The sequence below is a fragment of the Apaloderma vittatum genome, unplaced genomic scaffold, assembly GCF_000703405.1.
Source record: "Apaloderma vittatum isolate BGI_N311 unplaced genomic scaffold, ASM70340v1 scaffold8049, whole genome shotgun sequence".
NCBI classification, from domain to species: domain Eukaryota; kingdom Metazoa; phylum Chordata; class Aves; order Trogoniformes; family Trogonidae; genus Apaloderma; species Apaloderma vittatum.
Genome location: NW_009735736.1, coordinates 13,304 through 33,084, shown reverse-complemented (window position 1 = coordinate 33,084; position 19,781 = coordinate 13,304). Strand labels below are relative to the sequence as shown.

General features: G+C 39.7%; 1 protein-coding gene across 1 annotated transcript in view; it reads right to left on the bottom strand.

The window, feature by feature from the left end:
- The window catches only part of LOC104279416 (partitioning defective 3 homolog), a gene marked incomplete at its 5' end in the record, with an annotated part of 82,825 nt that overhangs the window by 50,462 nt on the left and 12,582 nt on the right, over positions 1-19,781 (bottom strand). Inside the window, 3 exons of the mRNA XM_009876692.1 lie at positions 1,643-1,793; positions 13,200-13,370; positions 13,828-14,016. Coding sequence (XP_009874994.1) covers positions 1,643-1,793; positions 13,200-13,370; positions 13,828-14,016 — 511 coding nt within the window. The remainder of the gene's footprint in view (positions 1-1,642; positions 1,794-13,199; positions 13,371-13,827; positions 14,017-19,781) is intronic.

Here is a 19,781-nt window from a genome sequence, read left to right as displayed (position 1 = left end):
TGTTTTTTTTTCTTTTGTTGAAACATCAGTAACTGGCTACCGCTAAAGGGATGATACCAGACTGATGAACCACGATTTCGCATGGCCAAGTCCTGCGTTCCTTTGATGTGGAAGTAAACTGCAATGCTGACACAGATGCACAGAGACTCTCTCAGGGTTTCTTCTCCCATCACTGGACAAGGTGTTTAAGCAGTAACTCGTTAACGCTTATATGAGCTCTGTGTGTAAATCCTCTGCACCACAGATGGAAAAGGCCATGCTTTGCAAATGTTCCATCTGAAGAGCTACAGCAGAATAGCTGAAGAGCTACAGCTGAAGACTGCAAATTATTTTATCATTCCTTACATTTGTCGACAAATATATAGTATTTTTAAATTGTTCTCTTTAAGAGCATATGGCTGGGTGAAATGGTTTCATGCTTCCTCAATTCTCAGGTATATATTTTCTTCCAAGCTGCATAAAATGTAATGCAATAGAACAGAATATGATTTATTTCTAATTACTGTTGCCCAAACACACACAAAAAAGACAAAAGACTTAACTATAAATACCTTAAATAGCAAATTTATGGATTTTCAGAGAGTTTACCAACAGTGCTATTCTGCTACCACAAAGAAAAAGCAAACCCCAAAATAGGATTGTTTTTTTAAAATAACCAACAATCCCAAAACAGAGCAAAATTCGTTTACAAAATGTTGACTGACAAAAAGCCTAATTGGTAGACTTTCATTTTCTAAGGCTGAAAATCAATCTGAAGCAATTAAAAACTAAGTTCAGCCTCATTTCATAGCAACTTTATAGCCCCATCTTATAACACAGTCTCAGTGTGTCAAGTACACTAAAAAGAAGTCCCAGATTTAATGGCCACATCTTATGTTTAAAACTTGCAACTCAAGCAAGCAGTCGTCGCGTCTTCTGTCAGGTGCTATTTTCATCAAGCTGCATTTCTCTGTTTAAATTCGAAAATCCTTTCAAACTAATCCCATCCTAGTCAGTAAATCCAAGCACTCCTGTGGCAAGGCAAGTCTTTATTACCTAGCTCTGTACATCGGAAGCTGAATTGCTGCAGAGCAACTGCTAATAACCTCATTATCCACTGGGGCCATGCAGATGGTATGGCACAGAATCTACACAAGGGATGCTTAAAATGAGTTACGAGCTTTTAAAATTGGTGTCCTGCAAAGCAAAAATTCAAACAAATTAATGAATTTCCCTAATAAGCATAAATGGATGCAAGTTTGCCTTGGTTTTGAGCTTTAGCATGACTGAAACAGAGAAGAAACACTGAAATTAATTATAAATTCCCATGAGTCACTGACTTTCATGTGAATGAAAACTCAACATGGGGACCAGACCAACCAATCATTTATCGTCGCAGATCAGACACTGAAAAACCACGTTAAATGCTCCTGTTATTTGATTACTTATCACGAGAAACAGAATTCACTCTGTAATTCCATTTGACTTTCTTTCTCACATTAACTATCCAGAAGGCTCACGTGCAACAATCTTAAAGCACATTTTAAATTGGTCAGTGCATCCTCCACGTTCCCTGATTCCCACATACTGCATTAATTGCCCTCCAATGAACCACAGAGAGGGATAAAAACACACCCTGATGAGCAGAGCTGATTTGACTCACCCATTATCCTGCTCAGTGCCGCGTTCCTTGTGGGCGACTCGCTGAGACCCTCAATCCCGCCGTAGAGGGAGTGGGAAATCCTCCGTTCTCGGTCGTCCAGCAGATTCTCTATGGGCAGCTCTGGCCCGGAGGGGCTCCCAGGTGACTCCAGCTGCACAGAGAGAAGAGAATGAGTGCCCAGGGTCCATTTAGCAGCATGGGGGAACTGTCACAATTTGCCTAAGGCCTAGACCTGTCTGGGCACCAAATGAGCTAGAACTTCTCTCCCTGGAGAAATATAATTTGCAATGACAGATATGCTTAATGATCAACTTTCTAAGCCACTTCACACTCACCTCCCATGGTGCCCTGTCAACTTTCAAATCCTTCAGTAGAAAATCGGTGAAAAAAACATTGCATTTTGAAGTCTCTTTGTTGGGTAATTTCTTAAACAGACAGTTTTGGCTTTTCTCAGTATTATCTGGCAGACAGCTAGGCCATCTTTCCCACACTGCCAGCCTGTCAGAACAAGGTCCCTGTCAGGAGTGCGGAACAGGAACCCCTTTGGAACTGGGCTGCTGGCGCTTTTTGAAGTAGTGCAATTTGCTTTCAGATGTAATCATAGTGGAAACCCCTAGGAAACCCCACCACACATTATCAGTAATCAATTCGCAAACACTCAAAACGCTCTGTAGTTAGGAAGGAAAGAGAAAAAATAATAAGCCACACTTCACAGTAACTTTTTTTTTCCTACTTATGATTAGTTCTTTGCTCTGCCTTTTCTGGCCGTGGTGTACAGAGACCTCATGTGCTTTGTCCAGTCTGGAAGCTTCCCTGATCGCTGGCACTACTGCCGCATCCAGGCAGAAACACAAAAACCAGAACTGGCAAGCCCTCAAGCCCTGGAGCTGCGAGGTCCCTGCCCAGCACAACTCCAGGCAGACCTCCCCGGGGCGTTACGAGACAGATGAAGTAGGTGGTAGAAGAAGTGATGGAGACAGGCTGCTTCACCACATGCACAGGGGAGAAGACTGCACGTACAGCCGCCTCCCTCCCAGCTGCTCTCCATCAAAAGGCTCCCCTGAGTGGCTTGCCAGGCCAGCCTTTGCTTGCAGAAGCTGGTCATCCCTTGTTTTCCTGCCTCTCAGATTTTTTTCAAAAAGAGAAGAAAAAGTCAGGTTTTCCTCAGTGAGCCCCAGAGAATCAGAACTGGGTGGAAAGAGGCACCTGTGCGAGGCAAAGAAAACAACCTGGTATTGCCTAGCTGGGTTTAGCCACCCCGTTAGCCATGGGCAGCTCTGCTGCCACTGCCAACACAGCGCTGGGACCGAGGGAACGAGCATCCATGTGCGCACCAGCCAGTTCGGAGGCTCACTTCGTCAGCACCTGGTCACTCACTGCAGAGACAAGAGACTCCCCACCCTGTCACCCAGCCCTCGCAGCACCCAGCCTTCCTGCCCCTAAAGCTCTTGGGTCACCTCTGGCAGGGGGATTGGACTAGATGATCTTTTGAGGTTCCTTCCAATCCCTAGCGTACTGTGATACTGTGATACCTGAGCTCTAGCACGCAGCTGGCTACTGGGTAACACTACCAAGGAAGCTTCACCCAGACCATTAAATCAATTCACCTAAATAGAGTGAACTGATTCCAGCTCCATTTAAAAAATAAACAAATATTAAGAAATAGATGCATTTTGCAGGGCGATCATATGAACTCGGACATCAAAGTGTTAGCTGTTGTCACCAACATGCCTCTTCATATTAAAGTATACAGTTAAATCTCAAGAACATTGTCCTTACACACATCCCTCTGCATGTATTATATATATATTGAAATACAGTGGAGACCAGATATTGCAAAATACAGAGCACACCACAAACACTTTGAAGCCACCAGGAACATTTATTCCGAGGACTCGTATCTAATCGAGCACAAGAGGAGCGGTTAATAGGTGCAGGCATTACATTAATTAACACCTTTGTGGGTTGTTTTTTCTTCTTTAAACAGCTGCCCATTATTAATCACTCTACCCGCAATCCCCAGACAACTGAGAAACGTACCCTACAGAAGACTTTAAAAAACCCACTTCAGGGACTGCAAAATTCAGCTGTGGTCTCCACAGCAGAGGCTCTGAAGTCAGCCCCATGGACTAACAACTTCTGATATCTGGGCACTGGCGCCCGCTACATGGAGGAGTGGAGGTTTCCAAAACGCTGCATTACAAAGTCGGGAAGCCCACGATCAGGAGGTCGCGGAGTCTGTAAAAATTATTATTTCTGTTCAAAGCCATCATCTGTTTAATATAAATGAGATATTTAATGAAGTTCCAAATTGTAGACTTATCTCTCCCAGTTTGATAAGCACTGGGGAGATTTACTGCATCGGAGGGTCAACACAATTACAATTGGAGGCACGTCAAGCTGCAGGAGAATAATAAACTTGCAGTGCAAGTGAATTAGACTCAATAAGGTTTAAATTGTGAAATGAGGATTTGTTTTATTAGTTTTTTTAATTGCAGATTACAACTGACAGCTTTACTGAAAAGTAAATTAAACAATATTTGTAGCTGCTGTTATAAGAAATCTAAGGCAAATTCAAAAAGAATAGAGAAGTTAAATTCTGAAACACTCTAAGAAAAAAATAAGCAAAGCAACAGTAGGCTGCTTGAGAGCTTCAACTTGCATGAAAAAGGCATTAAATTATGAACTAACATTTATTTCACTGCCTTTAAATAAGGTGTGAAAATATCAAAGTGCTTTGGGACTTACTCTCCCAGTGCTATATTGATGACTTTATGTAACAAGTGTCCAGCTTTTAGTGAGCCATATCACACAGTCCTTCTTCATGTGACAACCCATCAACCCTCAAACTCATTTGTAGGAAGGCCTCAAGAGATTTTCATAAGATACTGACAAGAAGAAAGCTCTGATTCAGAGAAATATAGAGAAATTCACTCCTGGTAATGTTATAAAGTATAGAGCAAATAAAAGAAAAAGCAAGAATGTTGTGTTTAAATAGCCGTGTTTTGTACAGTGAATCATGTATTTTACAATTTTCATGGGGAAACCTTTACCCGTTTCAAATTAACATCTCAAAAGATGAGTTTATACAAAAGCAGCGACAGCCAGCTAGACAAATATTTTACAAAGATACAATGCCTTTTATAAAATAGCAAAAATTAGACAGCAATTACACAACTGGCTTTCACAAAAAGAAAGTCTTTTCCTTAGTATCCTAACAGAAAATTTGTGTAAAAAAAAATTATCAAATTTGGATATATTGTTTTCTGAGCAAGACAAAGAGACCAACAGTCCAAACCAAGATTGCAGTTCAAACAAAGGCTTGTTCTCCTTGATGAAGTTCTAATAAAGAGCTTGAATTACACATTCCAGTTCCTTCCCTTAGCTGATATCAGTGCTATGTGGTATAATTTAATTTGATTAACTGATAAAGAGTAGGTAACATAAACAAAGATCTACAAATTCCTGACCTTCATTAAAACCCCTGCACCAAAAGCAAGCCAGGCAGCAACTGGCCCCTATACTTGCTATCAATAGCTGCCCCTCGCAGGAGCACTTCTTGGTGTGACAGTTCAGAGTCACAGACCTGCTGAGGTTATAGACAGAACTACTGGAGATTATTCTAGTCCAACCTTCTGCTCAAAGCCAGGTTGATCAGTGCTTTGTCCTCGTGAGTTCTGACTACCTGCAAGGGCAGGGAGTCCACAACCTCTCTGGGCAACCTGTGCCAGTGACTGAACATCCTTTCAGAAGAAATGTTTTTTTTCTTATATTTAAAAAAACTTTTTGCATTTCAGTTTGTGCCCATTGCTTCTTGTCCTGGCATTGGGCAGCCTTGAGGAAGTCTGGATCTGTCTTCTTTATTCCCCTTGTCATGTATTTATAGACGGTGGCAAGATTCCCCTGAGCCTTCTCCTCTCCAGGCTGAAAAGAGAGAGTTACTTCTCTCGGTCCTAGCACTGATCTATAATAAATGACCATATTCATAAAAATGCAATAAAACCTCACATGTTACAGACTGCCTGTAGCTCCTTTTCTCTCCACTCTCTTTAAAAATAGAAACAAGATAATTTTTTTTAAAATAAAAAAGGTCTCTACCCTGGCTCTTTGTCATTCAGATAAGAGCCAGCTGCTTGCTTAGGCACTGTCTGTACTAACTAGCCCAGCTGCGGCTTATCTAGATGATAAAAGGACAACTAATGAGGTCCTTTTTACTTAAACATCACCATCCATCCTATCCAAAGTTATGCACATAAATATGAAAAAAGTTCATGCACAAGAAACATTGCCAAAATATTCGAAGCATAAACAAACTTTTGTTTGTTTGTTTTAAAAGAAACAATAATCAGACTCCCTTTTTCCTTCAAAAAGTAAATTATCCAAATACTGGCATGCAAGAATTATGGATTTTAAAGAAGCCAGTATACAAACTCGCTATCTGCCTACTGTGGCGAAGATGTCCAAAATGCTTCAGCTTCCCTTTTCAACAGAGATACATTTACAATACTACTACCAATATTAAATATGGCTTCTTTGTTACCACTCAAGTCGGGATCCTGCTTTAAGAACGGACTTTGCAAGACATGAAAATGTAAGTAAATAGATAGTAAAAGGGTCAAGTTTGACTTACAGGCACAGTCACGCACTAGTAAATTAGAACACCGTTTGTAAGTACTGCATTCCTGTTCTGACAATGTTAAAAGGCAAGCAGAACAGAAAAAATGTTTTTAGAATGGTGGGAGGGAACACATACAGGTTTGCAAAATGTAGATGGTAGGTTATGGGGTGTGGGAAGGAACCTGTGCCCAGATGGAGCTCTCAAGTTGATACCGAGGACACAGAAGAGACAGAAGAGGAAAAAAGGTACATCGAAATAAATGGCAACAGGTAGAAGGGAATAACAGAAGACAAAACATACTACTATGTACATATTTTCCCAACAACTAACTTAAAATATTTTTTAGGGTGTTTACTATTAGAAATTCACCTAAGTACCCTGAAAATCATGAATCCACCAGAGGCCTAAAAAGTGACCAAAAAGCCCTGTATTAGAAACTCGGTTAAAATGACTCCCAGTTAAAAAAAACCACACACCAATATGGTCCAAGAAATTGAGTGGAAGAAGGAAGAATTTAAGCAGCATTCTTCAGGGGATGCTGAGACTGAAGGTAAAATGTTCACCAAGGACATCAGACACAAGAAGATACACAGGGAATCAGCTGGACCCCTTGATGGCAAGAGTAAAACGGGCACCGAGGGACAAGTCTGCAGTCGAGAAGCTCAATGATTTCTTGGACTCGGTCTTTACGGCTGAAGATATGGAGATTTTCATGCCTGACCCCATTCTTTGTAGCAAATAAGGAGAGGAATGGTATCAGCCAGAAGTAAATACACAGGTCGTTAGACCAATGTGTAGATGCATAGTTAACATGTCACCCAGGTTGGACAGTATTCTCCCAAAAGCCTTGAAGAAACTCAAACATGAAATTGCGTAACTGCTGGCCAAAGCATACAACGTGCTGTTACGATTACCCATGATGCCAAAGGACTGGTGGTTGTATACCTAGAGGGGATCTTGGGAACTACAGACCAGGTGTCTGACATCCTTCCTCATAAAATGGTGGCATCTACAATCGACTGAGATCACTGAGCTTGACAGACACGGGTTCATGGGAAAGGCAGATGTCCATGGGGAAATCTTGCCTCATTGTCATGCTGGAGTTGCACAAAGGTGTTACAGAGCCCTCTGAGCTCTCGGGCAATGAAGTGTATTTGCATCTTCAAAAAGCCTCTGCCAGGGCTTCATAGCAAAGGCCTTAAAGAAACCAAATGTTTATGAGACTAGACTAATTTTGCACTTCCTGTCTGGAAATCTGTCTAAAGAATTGTACAGAAAGACCAATCTTCATGATGGAGAAGAGCTAGCTGTAGCCCCCAGGGATCAGAGCTGGGAACAGCTTAGGCTGATGGGCAGCTTTATCAATGACTTGAAGAAAGGAGCAAACAGTGAAATCACTGTGTCTGGAGAAGATACTAAAGCCTTTTCAATACTTAAGTCCAGAAGATCATCACAAAACTAATCTAGTGAGAGAAGCAAAATATCAAACTTTTCATATCAAATTCAGAGTAGTTAAACTAGGTAATACATACAGGGAAAAATGATGCTGAATGTAGTGTGTGTGGGGGGGAAATAGTTTGCTTGTTTCCTTTCTTTTATAATGAAATCACTCATTTCCAAAGTCTCTTTCACTAATCTGTCTACCAGTCAATTTATTTAAACAGTTGATGAGGTTCTTATATGGACTGGATTTGTGACTTTTTCTGCTTCATGGATCGAACTGTTTTCAACTTGGCAACTTGAGCAAAGATGAACAGGCATACAGAAAGAAATCTGGGGATCTGCAAATCATTTGCAAACCTTCATTTCAGGCAGGTTTAACAAGACATAAATTCTGTCAAAAAAAGGAGGTAGACAAGAGAAACCCTTGAAACCTCTCATTCTGAGGAAAATGGTGATGCCTTCTCTCTTAATGGCAGACAAGTGCTGCCTGCGTGTGACACGAACAGAGTGCAGGCGAGCAATCTGCCTCTAAGCTGTCCAGGTTGCAGGACTGGAAAGAGCAGGATTCCAAAAGTAACAATTACCTTTATTTTCTTAAATCAGCACATACTGCTGCCAGCTGCACAGATCTGCCTGACAGTCATGCCTGAGCGCTGTGCATGCAATACGGCGATACAGCCAGCAGCTGTTTGCCTGTAAGGGCTAATCATCATAGTATCACTAATTAACAGAACACGGCACAAGCAGCTCCAGTGCTTCTACTTAAATCCTAGTCATTGAAAAAACGTCAACCTTGAGTTCAAGACCTGAAAACCTGATGGCCACATCTTCTGAAAACCGAGGCGGTACTGTCTGTATATGAATGTCAAGTCAATATTGTTGTTATTCTTCCCATTTTTTCCACCGTCTGCACAACTTAGAAAAAGTACCTTAAAGCCTCCCTGTGCTTACATAGAAAAGTTGAGGAGTCAACACACAATGCTGATCACAGAGGGAAGGCTAAAAGTTGGAAACCATAGATTAGAAAAGTATATTTAACTTTTTCCTAAAAGGAGGGAGGGAAAACCTTAGATACATCCAAATCCTAAACTAAAGGTTTTCATTACGCTAATCTAACAGCATTCATCAAGTATTCACTTTGTTTGAAGTGGCTGAGATACCAAACAAAGCTTTGCAATAGTGCATCTTACAGAATTAACTATATTACTGTAGTCTGTGTAGATATAATGCAAACAGGAGAAAAACTCAGATAGGCAGTTGTGGCTTGAAGTTCATTCATAACTACCACCCACTCCATGCTTGTATCAATATTTACTACAAGATAATTCACTTGAAAACCTGGATGGATTATACTGTATCTCCTGGTGAGTCAATGAAAATTCTTTCTACAGGCAACTCTTCAGTTCAGTAAAACCACAACAGCGTAAAACCACTTTTTACCTTCTGGGAAGTGCATGGTCTCTTTTGAATTTACAGTTATGTAAGCGCTGATGATGTAGTATCTCTCTGAAGACAAGATAATACTCTTCTGGCATTCATGTACATTTTTATTGTTACTGTAATTGTTATGGAGGCTTGCGTCTACAACATGAGAACTGGTGAAGCTGTATGAGAATAACACTGGCTTGAAAAAGGAACATAAGTTTTGAAACCGTTTCATGTTCAAGTCAAGTTGACTGACTTCTGAACCCCAAGAAAACTTTCTGACAAAGAAACAGCTCCTCTGCAGTGGAGGCAACTGTCTTTGCCTCTCTAAACCCAAGATAACAGGGTTTAAGCCATCTTCTCTTCTAGACAGCAATGAAAATACAAAAGGCACATGAAAACTCTGATCTGAACTGAAACACAGAAAACAGGCACTTTGCAGAACCATGCTGTGAAACGTATTCTCCTCACCCTGCAATTCTTAGGACTGATTATGAAAATTAATATTAAAACCCCAAAAGAACAACATTCATACTACTAATTTTCTTAAAATCCAGTTCAACCCGAATTTTACTGAATACAAAAGCAGATTGGGCTGCCTATCCACCTCAGAACAATTTGGTTTCGTTTTGCAAATGCAAAACGATTACTGGACTTGAAGCCGGGGTGGGGCATGGCTTGTTTTTTATTTTTCCTTTTGCTGCTGTTTCTGTAACAGCCAGACAGCAAATGTTTTTATCATCCAGACATTGAGTATAATTCTTTTTTGCATTGGCATTATGACCCCTTGTACAGATTCCCCTTCTAAGACACTTGCGGTTGCTGCGGGGCTCAGCGGGGAATCCCAGGGTGCTGAGTCCTGGCCTCATGCTGCGCTGCAGGACTGACCAGGGCACGGGAATGGGGCGGAAGGAACGTTGCTGCGGGCGATGCTCAGCCAAGCTCATTTCACTTCACTGTGGTTCCGCAAGACTAACAAGAACATAAGCTGCATTTTTTTCCAGGAAGTGGGTACATACAATGCAGGACCAACATAGGAAAGAAATCAGTTGAACAGTATCTTTTTTGTTGCCGTTGTTATTTTATGGTGACTCCTTTGGAGAACCAAAAGAGAGAGAAAAGCATAGAAAGAACAGGGAAATACATTCTCAAAAGGTAAACATTTTTGTCTTTAAGAAAAAACAATAAAATCCCATTTCTGAGGAACTGAGGTCTGAGAAAAGAAGGCTAAGGGGAGACCTTATCGTTCTCTACAACTACCTGAAAACAGGTTGTAGTGAGGTGAGGGGGTCTCTTCTCCCAAGTAACGATCAATAGGACAGAGGAAATGGCCTCAAAGTTGCACCCAGGGAGGTTTAGACTGGACATGAGGAAAAATTTCTTCACTGAAATGATTATCAAGCATTGGAACAAGCTGCCCAAGGGAAGTGGTTGAGTCACCATCCCTGGAGGTGTTTAAGACGACTTGTAGGTGTGCTTAGGGATGGGATGTAGTGGTGGACATGGCATTGCTAGCTTAACAGTTGGACGCAATGATCTTAAAGGTTTTCCAAACTAAATGATTCTAGGGTTCTACGAATTTCTTCTGGTAAAAGGTATGATTCATCAAGATAGAGTCTGCCCTTCTGATGCTTTTATTTCTAACCTGCAAGCTCCTGAATTTGCCACCAGTAGGATATAATTTATTTTTTGTTCTAATACTAAAATATTTTCTGAGACTATATACTATGTTGGTGGCAGCTACAGGAATATTCTAAGGGGACAATTTGTGTACTAGTGTGTCTAAGTAATCTACATTGCTGAATTAAACAAAATACAGCTGAGGCTGCCAGACATGAGCAGTATTTCATGTTCCACGGGAAGGAGAGTATCACTGCTCACTTGCCCATGCTGCTCTCCAGCTGGGTCTCAGTGCACACATCCATTAACTAGGAGCTAAACTGACTGAATACCATACTCATATACGGTATTCATACAAGATACATAAATAATATTATTATAGCTTATCAGCATCATATCACATTATATAATATCTAAAGTTTAAATCCATCCAATCCTTGAACAAGGAACTAGGGTTTAATTGCAAAACGTCAAGAAAAAAAGAAATCTCTCTTCAGTTTTTATTTCACTGAAGTGTGGCCACTGCAAGACTTGCAGAAGATTGGCTTCTTCAATACTGTCAGCTCGGCAGGTAAATAGCTTTATGTCCATGCAAGTAAACAGCTTTATGTCTGTGCTTACATTGTATTGACATAATACTTCCTCTGGACCAATGTCATGAAAGCAGTAATTCCTGAGAAAAAATAGCTACAAAAATTATTTTGCAAAAGTTGCTCACTACACCAATAATTGCATATAATCACTTTCCCAAATTATTATGGCTCATCTCACAAGCTTATTAAGGAATTGAGAAAACACATATAAACTGTAAAGTAGGCCCAGACATAGCTCCCCCATCCTGCTCCCTCTACAGACACATTACAGCATTATCAAAATCTGGTTCTAACATCAGTTTTTTCATCTTGGACCACAAATACTGTGCTGTGACATTTTTGTTACGTGACTTCTGCAAAATAATTCACACTCAATGTCAAGCAGATAACTTGAACAAGCAAAAATTCTGCTGGATTTAAGGTACAATGTCTCCATGATGTTTATAAACACTGTCCTGATACATTTGATCTAGAAGACATGAAGATCTACATTTGATCTAGAAGTGAAACTACGAGAAAAGTGAACAGCTTCTACAATATTTTTTAAAAAATAATCCTAAACACAGAAATACTCTAAAACATTTCATCCTTTTTTATGCAGTAACATAAAAATCCATCTGAAATTGGGTAGGAGTAACAAACAGTCTCCAAAAGACAGTCTGGAGTCAAAGTTCAGAATTAGGGCTAGAACAGGACGTCACCAAATATAAAAAGGTCATTCAAGCTGCCTTCTAGCTGTGTGTATATATAAACCTGTGAGTACATGTATTAAAGCTGTACAAGCAGTTATCAAAAAACGCTTAATATTTTTAGAGAGACTAGCGTCTTTTTCAAACATGACTTTGTACTACACTATGGCCTGAAATTTTTAAAAGTCTATTTTGTACATTAAAAAACAAATCATTCATTTTCCCCCTAGGCAGGATCAGCAGTACTAAACCAACTTGTGCACATCACTTTTGAAGCATGATGCTCAAGAAGCAACATTCCTGATAAGACCTTACTGTTGTTAACAAGAATGAAAGAATGACTTTCTTAAGAATAGATGCTTCCCTGACCCACCATTTAACTGCACCCTGTTTAACGCCATGCATTTCTCCAATTTGTCAAAATCATTTTGAAGTCTAATTCAGTCCTCCATAGCATCTGCAGTCCTTCTCAGTATCATATGCCCACATATTCCTACTATTTAGAATTATTTACATTAATCTAGAAGATAAACTATTAGAAATTAAGAATATGTTTAAAAATATCAACCCATTAACATTGCATTAGAAGAGAGAGATGTTGCAAATAATACTCAAAAAAGAATCACCACTTCACCCTGAATTCAGTATTTCATACTTCTGTGCAATAAAGGCCAAGACACAACGTATTTAAAATCCAAAATAAGAGAATTACTTGCACCAAGTTTTGTAGAATCTTTGCATGAAACTTTTAATTGCTTGGATAAAATATAGTAACGAAAGACAGGAGCTCTAGTTTTAATTAAAAAAACTGGAAGTGACAAAGAAGCAAGGCAGTTAACACTAAGTCTACAAACAAAAGATTCAATAGACCTACATAAAAGAACTCCAAAGAACAAAAATCACATAAACAGTGGTATCCAATTACAAAATCAATACAGTTTTATTCAGTGTTTCCTGTTACCCATTGATGAAAATACTCAAAAGAAAAACTTTATTGATCGCTAATAAAGTTAGTATGTCTGACACTGAAATTCAGATCATTTTGTAATTCTTTCTTTCTTTAGCTTCTCAAACATTATTATCCAGGTATTAGAGGAAATAGACATTTCCTACAAACACAAATACCTTAGAAGTGAAAACACCCAGTCCCAATATCAAATGCATATTACCTCATTGCATTTACTTATTCGCCTTGCCACAATAAGCTGAATCATTCCTCGTTTGTTTCCTTCAGTGGACATGGACCTCCTTAAGGTTTCCATAGCATCTTGATTTGTTTTGCCCAATAACGACTCTCCATTTACTGCTATTAGTTGATCGTTCACTCGAAGCCTGCCATCCTGAAAAAGAAAGATTATAGCTAGTTACATAAAGAAGAAGTTTAGCCTGCTGGAGAGAGGAAAAAAACAAAAGAGAAATAATCAAATAACTACGCTCAGTCCTAATAGTTTATGGCCAAATGAACACGGGAGTAATAGCTTCCATTGCAGCCACTGTAGGAAATGTCTGTTCCAATTACAGATTTGGACTGCAAGCTATTATCATAACCTGTTTGCACAAACAGCATGCTAATGGAACTGTACCAGAGATGGCTCATATCCTTCCCGAGAAAATGTAAGGGCTGGGATGTGCAAACACGTGAATCTGAGTAGAAATCTACATGTTACCTCTAAAGGTGTAATTGGAAGAAGATAGTTACAGAGCAATCTCATTCTTCTTGAATATGTGGTTATTTTCAAAACAGCTTTATTATGGAAAACCAAGGATAGACCAAAGTACACAGATGTTCCCTCTTACCTTGGATGCTGCTCCACCGTTAATAATGGACTTGACGAAGATTCCTAAATCAGCATGGTTTTCTTTTGACCGGTTACCTTTGACGCTCACACCAAGTCCAGCTGATCCTGAGTCATTCAGTGGAACTTCAAATGTCAGGAATTCCCTGGTGCCATCAGGTGTGAGGACAAGCTCCTCTTCCTCTGCTTTCTGTTGGGAAGATTAGCATGGGATTATAGAAGAGCACTTCTCTTTGGGAATTGTCTTTCCCTCTACTGTTATTAGCACTTTTTTTTTAAAGCACCCTGCTTTTAGCTACAATGCCACAATATTTTCTACAGAAATTATCTGAAGAAATATGCACAAATAATGTATTTTCAATCACCTCTATCATGTCTAGATTCAGAAATATCTTACGTTTGCGTCTAAGTGCTTCTCTGTCTGTAAAATAATTGAATCATGTGTCATTACTGAATGTGCCATTAATATCAACTCACACGTAAGGTGCTACTTCATTAGGCAAAAGACAGCTGTATCAGAAGCATTTTTTTACTTGCGAACCTACAGAATTTTTGAAATACCATCATCATCTATGATAGCTTCGCAGTCATGAGGAGAAACTGAGTGCAAGAAAATGAAATTCAAAAATTACTCATTCACCTCACTTCGTTTAAAACTAGCCGTGTTAGGAAAAACAGAAAATTACACAGCTGAGATCTGCAACAGCACATCTCTGCTATTGCCAGGCTTAGTATCAAATCTAGTTCAGAGTGCCTATGTTTTTGCCTTTCCCATCTCTGCACTCTTACCCTTATCTTTGGTTCTTTGCTGCCCCTCACACCCAGTTTTAGCCTGGCTGGGACAATCCCAGGTTTTGAACAACTGGAACATCTGGAATTCTGGCCTGCCAGAGTCCCCAGCAAGGAGCTGCTCAGCGATGACCTTACAGGTACCCAAAAGCCATGCGAGTGCAGGAGACCGGCCTCTCGCCTGGCCTCTGGCCAAGCTTGGCATGGTGGTGGGCTGGCAGTGGGGCCGGCGGTGTCCCCACAGAGCGGTGCCACTCGACGGGGTGGCAGGCGTGGGCACAGCATCCAGGACAGCAAACAGCCAGGCCCTAAGGAGTAGGGCTCAATCACAAGCAGCTGCTGCTGCTGAAAGGAAAAATGGGAGGGACGGGCTGTTCAGTGGCTCCACTCATCTCTGACCATCTTTTAGCTACAGCAAAGCAGCTATAATCACTTTTGAAAAGTCATGCCCTTAAAGGCAATTCTCTGCAACAGGCCCAGTGTCTGGCCTCCAGAAAGACGCTTCTGAATCCAACTGTGCTGGTTTTTTCTCACCCACATGAAGGAGAAAGAGTAAGAGAATGCCCGTCAGAAGGTGCACACTGATGTCCAAGAGCAGGCAGTTCTTCTCTGGAAGAATTAATCCAGTCAACTTTTTTCATAATCTTAGAAAATACGTCACCTCCTTTACTCACACTGATTTTATACTGAATTTTCCCACGTCACTCTCATCTACTTGCAAAGCTCACTTCTATTTTCCTACTACTCCAAGACACTTGGAGCAGGACAAGACACATGACAAGTTCAGGTGTTCCTGCTGGGCTGTCCCTATTTCTTAAGACCTCAGCAAAGGCAAAGCTGACAGGCTCTTTCAAAATCCAAACACAGACTACAGCAAAGATGGATGTGAAAGCCATGTGGAGTACGGCAGACTGAGATGATCAGCTTGGGCACAAGCATGCTAGTTGTGTCACATTTGACCTAGAAATGCCATGTGAAAATGTCACACGGGAAGGCAGTCAGAACAGCTGAGGGAAGAAAAACAGGAGCTCTTTTTTTCCCACGTGGTTAAAAGCATGAACCTTCATGTGTTCACCAGCCCCTTCCCTCACACTAGGCACTGTTTGTTTGTCCCTAACCATCTTTTCCTTATAACAGAATTGTCCTGCTTTGAGATAAAACCAGGATAATAGTTTTCTGGGGCCCTCTGGACCACATGGCAATCACAACACAGGAGGGGGTAGCTGTGCCTGGGGGGAGGATAGAACACATAAGCATAATGCTTCATCAATTTAAAAAAGTAATAGTTAACATCTGTATGAATTCCATTATCCAAATACATCTCCTGGCCATGCAAAACAGCACGATCTTTGCTAGCTGTCAGGAATGGAAAGGTGCACTGAGTCTATGGGGTAGAAACCAGGAAAAAAAATAAAAAGAGATCAAAAAGTATTTTTTTAATTTTGGGAAAATTACGACCCTAATTTTTCTGCTTGGGTCACAGAAACACTAGTTACAGCATGCATTTGAATGCATCTTTTGTCAGGTGGCTGCAGAAGAAAACAATCTGAGACAGATGCAAGTTACCTTTTAGTTTCTGTAACAGACATAATTTTCATATTGCTTAATAAATAGTAATAGAAGTAAAATCTTGCCAGCCAAAAGGGAGATAAAGCCATGGTAGCACACAAGCTTATTGGATTTTTTCTTACTGCTGTTATCATAAATTTACAATCAGTCCTCCCTTCTGCCCCAATATTTTCTAATCCTCTAAAAAATCTGCCAGAACTTCAGCCATGGTGATCTCGCAGGGCAGAGAATTAAACTGCTTCCCTGCACAGGCTGTCCCTGTCAGATGCACTTCTATATGCCAAAGGGGCAACTGGAGAGAGAATCTCTGTAAGCATCCCCAAGGACCTGACTAATGGCCTCTACGTTACTCGTCTTTAGCCAGACCAAAGAGCTGCATTTTCAGCTCAGCACTATTCCTACTGTGAGGCTTCTGCCTGCATGTTTTCTACAGTCTTGGATAAGGAAATAAGCCAATATCAAGCTACAGATACCTGAGCGTGCAGGTGAAACTTAAGGGTAAACAAACTACTCCTTAGCAGCTGTACGTGCGTGAGCAAATCATGCTCATTGTAAAATGAAAAACAGCAGCCTCAGCACTCAGAACACAAGTACTGAAGCCATGAGAAAATTGCTTGACTTATCCAAAGGAAAAAAAAAAAAACACTGGGCTACGACTAAATTGCTTTAGGGACTTCATTGGGTATCCCCAGCTTTTTTCACCTAAAGCAGCTTGTTTCACCACCACACCTGTGTCCACAATTTTAGGGATACAAGAAGCATTTTGCCCTCTAGAATCTGTGTGTCATCTGTCAGTACCATATGCCTGAATGTAGATTTTAAAAAGGGAAAGCAATAGAGAGAAGAAACATTTCTTTATCATATCCCACATTTTTTTTCTAAGAATACTTAGAAGAAAAATGTGGCTTTCAGGAATACTTGAACCATTAAGATTCAAGGACTATGGATATGAAAGTACTGACTCTAACATTTGTGCCACACCACGGTACCAAAGGTCTTAGTATATATGATATATTGGATACAATTTCATATATACAAACCTTGGAACAGAACTATATAGTGATCACCTCTAATCAGGTCATAAAACAGCCATTCTCATGGAAATGAGCAGGAAATTTTAGTCTGATTCCATAATACTTTTAGGTTGCGAAACAAAAACAAAAATAAGACCAATAAAACTTCACATTGTCTAAATCCTTTGTTCCCCAAATCTTTTTAGAGTACACATACATTACATGTACAGTGACTCTTGCCAATCAACTTAATATCAACTACTATAAAAAAGGTAAAATTCGTGCTGAAATTGTGTTGAACATTATCTAAATGTAACAAATCACAAAAATTCCTGATATATCCATGAAGCAGCAGAAAAATGCACAAAGACCTAAAATGCAGCATTTAAAAATTTCATCTGAGAACACAATCACTCACTAATTGCAATAACTTCTATTTGATCTCAGTAAACTCTAAATTAACAGCTTCATAATGTCAATCAAACACCTCAACACTATTTTCATGATTAGTTGATCTGTGGGAGAAATTTATTCCTTCATATACTTCGACAGGCCAGCAGTAAACATACAAGCAAAATTACGTACTGTGAACCCTGAACAGCAAAACTCAACTCCCTTAAGATTTTTCACACACTAAGTCCAAAACAATTAACAGCAGAACAATATTCTGTTCAGACAGAGTCTGCTGAGGAAAAGGTCATCTGAAATGACTTCAGCTGGATGAATGAAGCTGCTCAAGTACACAATTTGTAATAAAAATTCAGTGATAAAAATTCAGTAATAAAAATCAGTGATAAAATAAATATGTGACTTTTCTTGCTTCAAATTCATAATTAGCATCAATTTATGCTAAATGGCATTTCGGACGAGTTTTACATTTTTTCTAATACAACAAAAATATATTGTAAATTTAGAGATAAACTTCCTAACTAGAGCAAACTTATGGCAGTGCTTCAATATATACAGAGATATATAAAATGCCATGAAATAAACAGAGGGGAAATTATTTTTCTCTTCTACACAACACTGGTTTCTGATTTGATCAGAAAACATGATTTGATTTTATAAACAACATTAAAATGGACCTTGACACTAAGAGTGCAGTGAGTTTATCTCATCATATTAGTAGCAGCATCTCCTCCTTATCCTTTTATGTTTCAAACACTATGAAGAAATTTCTCACTTGGGACTTCTTCCATTTATAAAATCTCATCAGAGTTCAGATGGTGAGTAAGCAGCATGAGATGGGTGAAAAAAAGAAACCTAACAGTGAAGAAAAACCTCCTCCCACCTAATAGGGGAAGCAATTTTCAATCAAGCTGGGACAAGCTGCCGAAGTGGCTCGCTGCAGCTACAAATCTGGCTGCATTCTCTCCAGCAAAGTTCATTCTCTTGCAAGCGTAGACATGCTGTCTTCTCAGCAGCTATTAAGTCACTGAAACTTGCGTGCTAGTTACTTTGTGATTACATGCAGAGAAAAGAAGTAAGTTAATCATGGGACTCTCAGCAAAAAAACAATGCACTCCTGTCTCCTTTCACAGGAGCAACTAATGAAGCCCTGCATCCCCACTCTTAAAGGGTAACCTCTATTCCCCAGTTACATATATGGAAACATGTACATGGAAACATTCGCAAGGCCCTTGTGCACACATGCATATGCATACACACATACAAACACACCCTTATATTTACCACAATGATGAAAGTCACATAAATTCCGTAACTACAGCACAAACCCTGCCTAATACCTCCACTAACCTCAGCTCAACTATTCACTTTACCTGTCCCCAAATCCTGTTGTCCAGACTTCTAACATCACAGCCCTACGCCTGTCAGTCTCTAATTATTATTATGTTAATCTATCAACCTTTTGCCTCACAAATATATATCTCTGTTTTGAATTTGTCCAGATAGAAATTTGTTTTTTGATTTTGTCCAGATAGAAAATGTCAAGTTCTTGAAAGAGGAGTTTTAAGTCCAATGGATGGAAGAGCTCACCAAGTCTAAGAAGTGTAGGCTCTAAAAGGAATGGAAATTGCAAAATCCCAGGTTTAGTCATTTGGTTCCAATGGAGAATTCCAAACCAACATCACAGCCTTTTCCAGGATATTTTCAATCTTTAAAAAGATTTTAATAGCATTCATTAATTTCTTCTTTTTCACAAGGTACCTGTGATACTAAGAAACCGTAACTCCTATGCATTGGGAAACTAATACGACTTGTCTCAGTTTTATTAATCTTCAAGGTTTTTTCCAGTCTAGGTGATTCTGTGATTACAAAATAGAATTCATATTTTAAAAAATGCATGATATAAGCAAGAGAGAGAAGATTTCATTTACCTATTGTGCAAAGACAGTCTTGCCATCAGAGGTGACTCAAATTGTTTTGTCCTTCAAGTTAGGTGGGTGACATTGCTGTCGTATCAGGCCACCTTCTAAACTGAGATACAGCAAAAGTTGATGACTCGCTTTCATCATATGCCATCATATATATAAATGTAGAACATATAAATCGAAGAGCTCTAAGGAATCAAAGCAGCTTCCTTGGGCAACAACTGTTTCGTGGGGGGCTGATGTTTAGCACT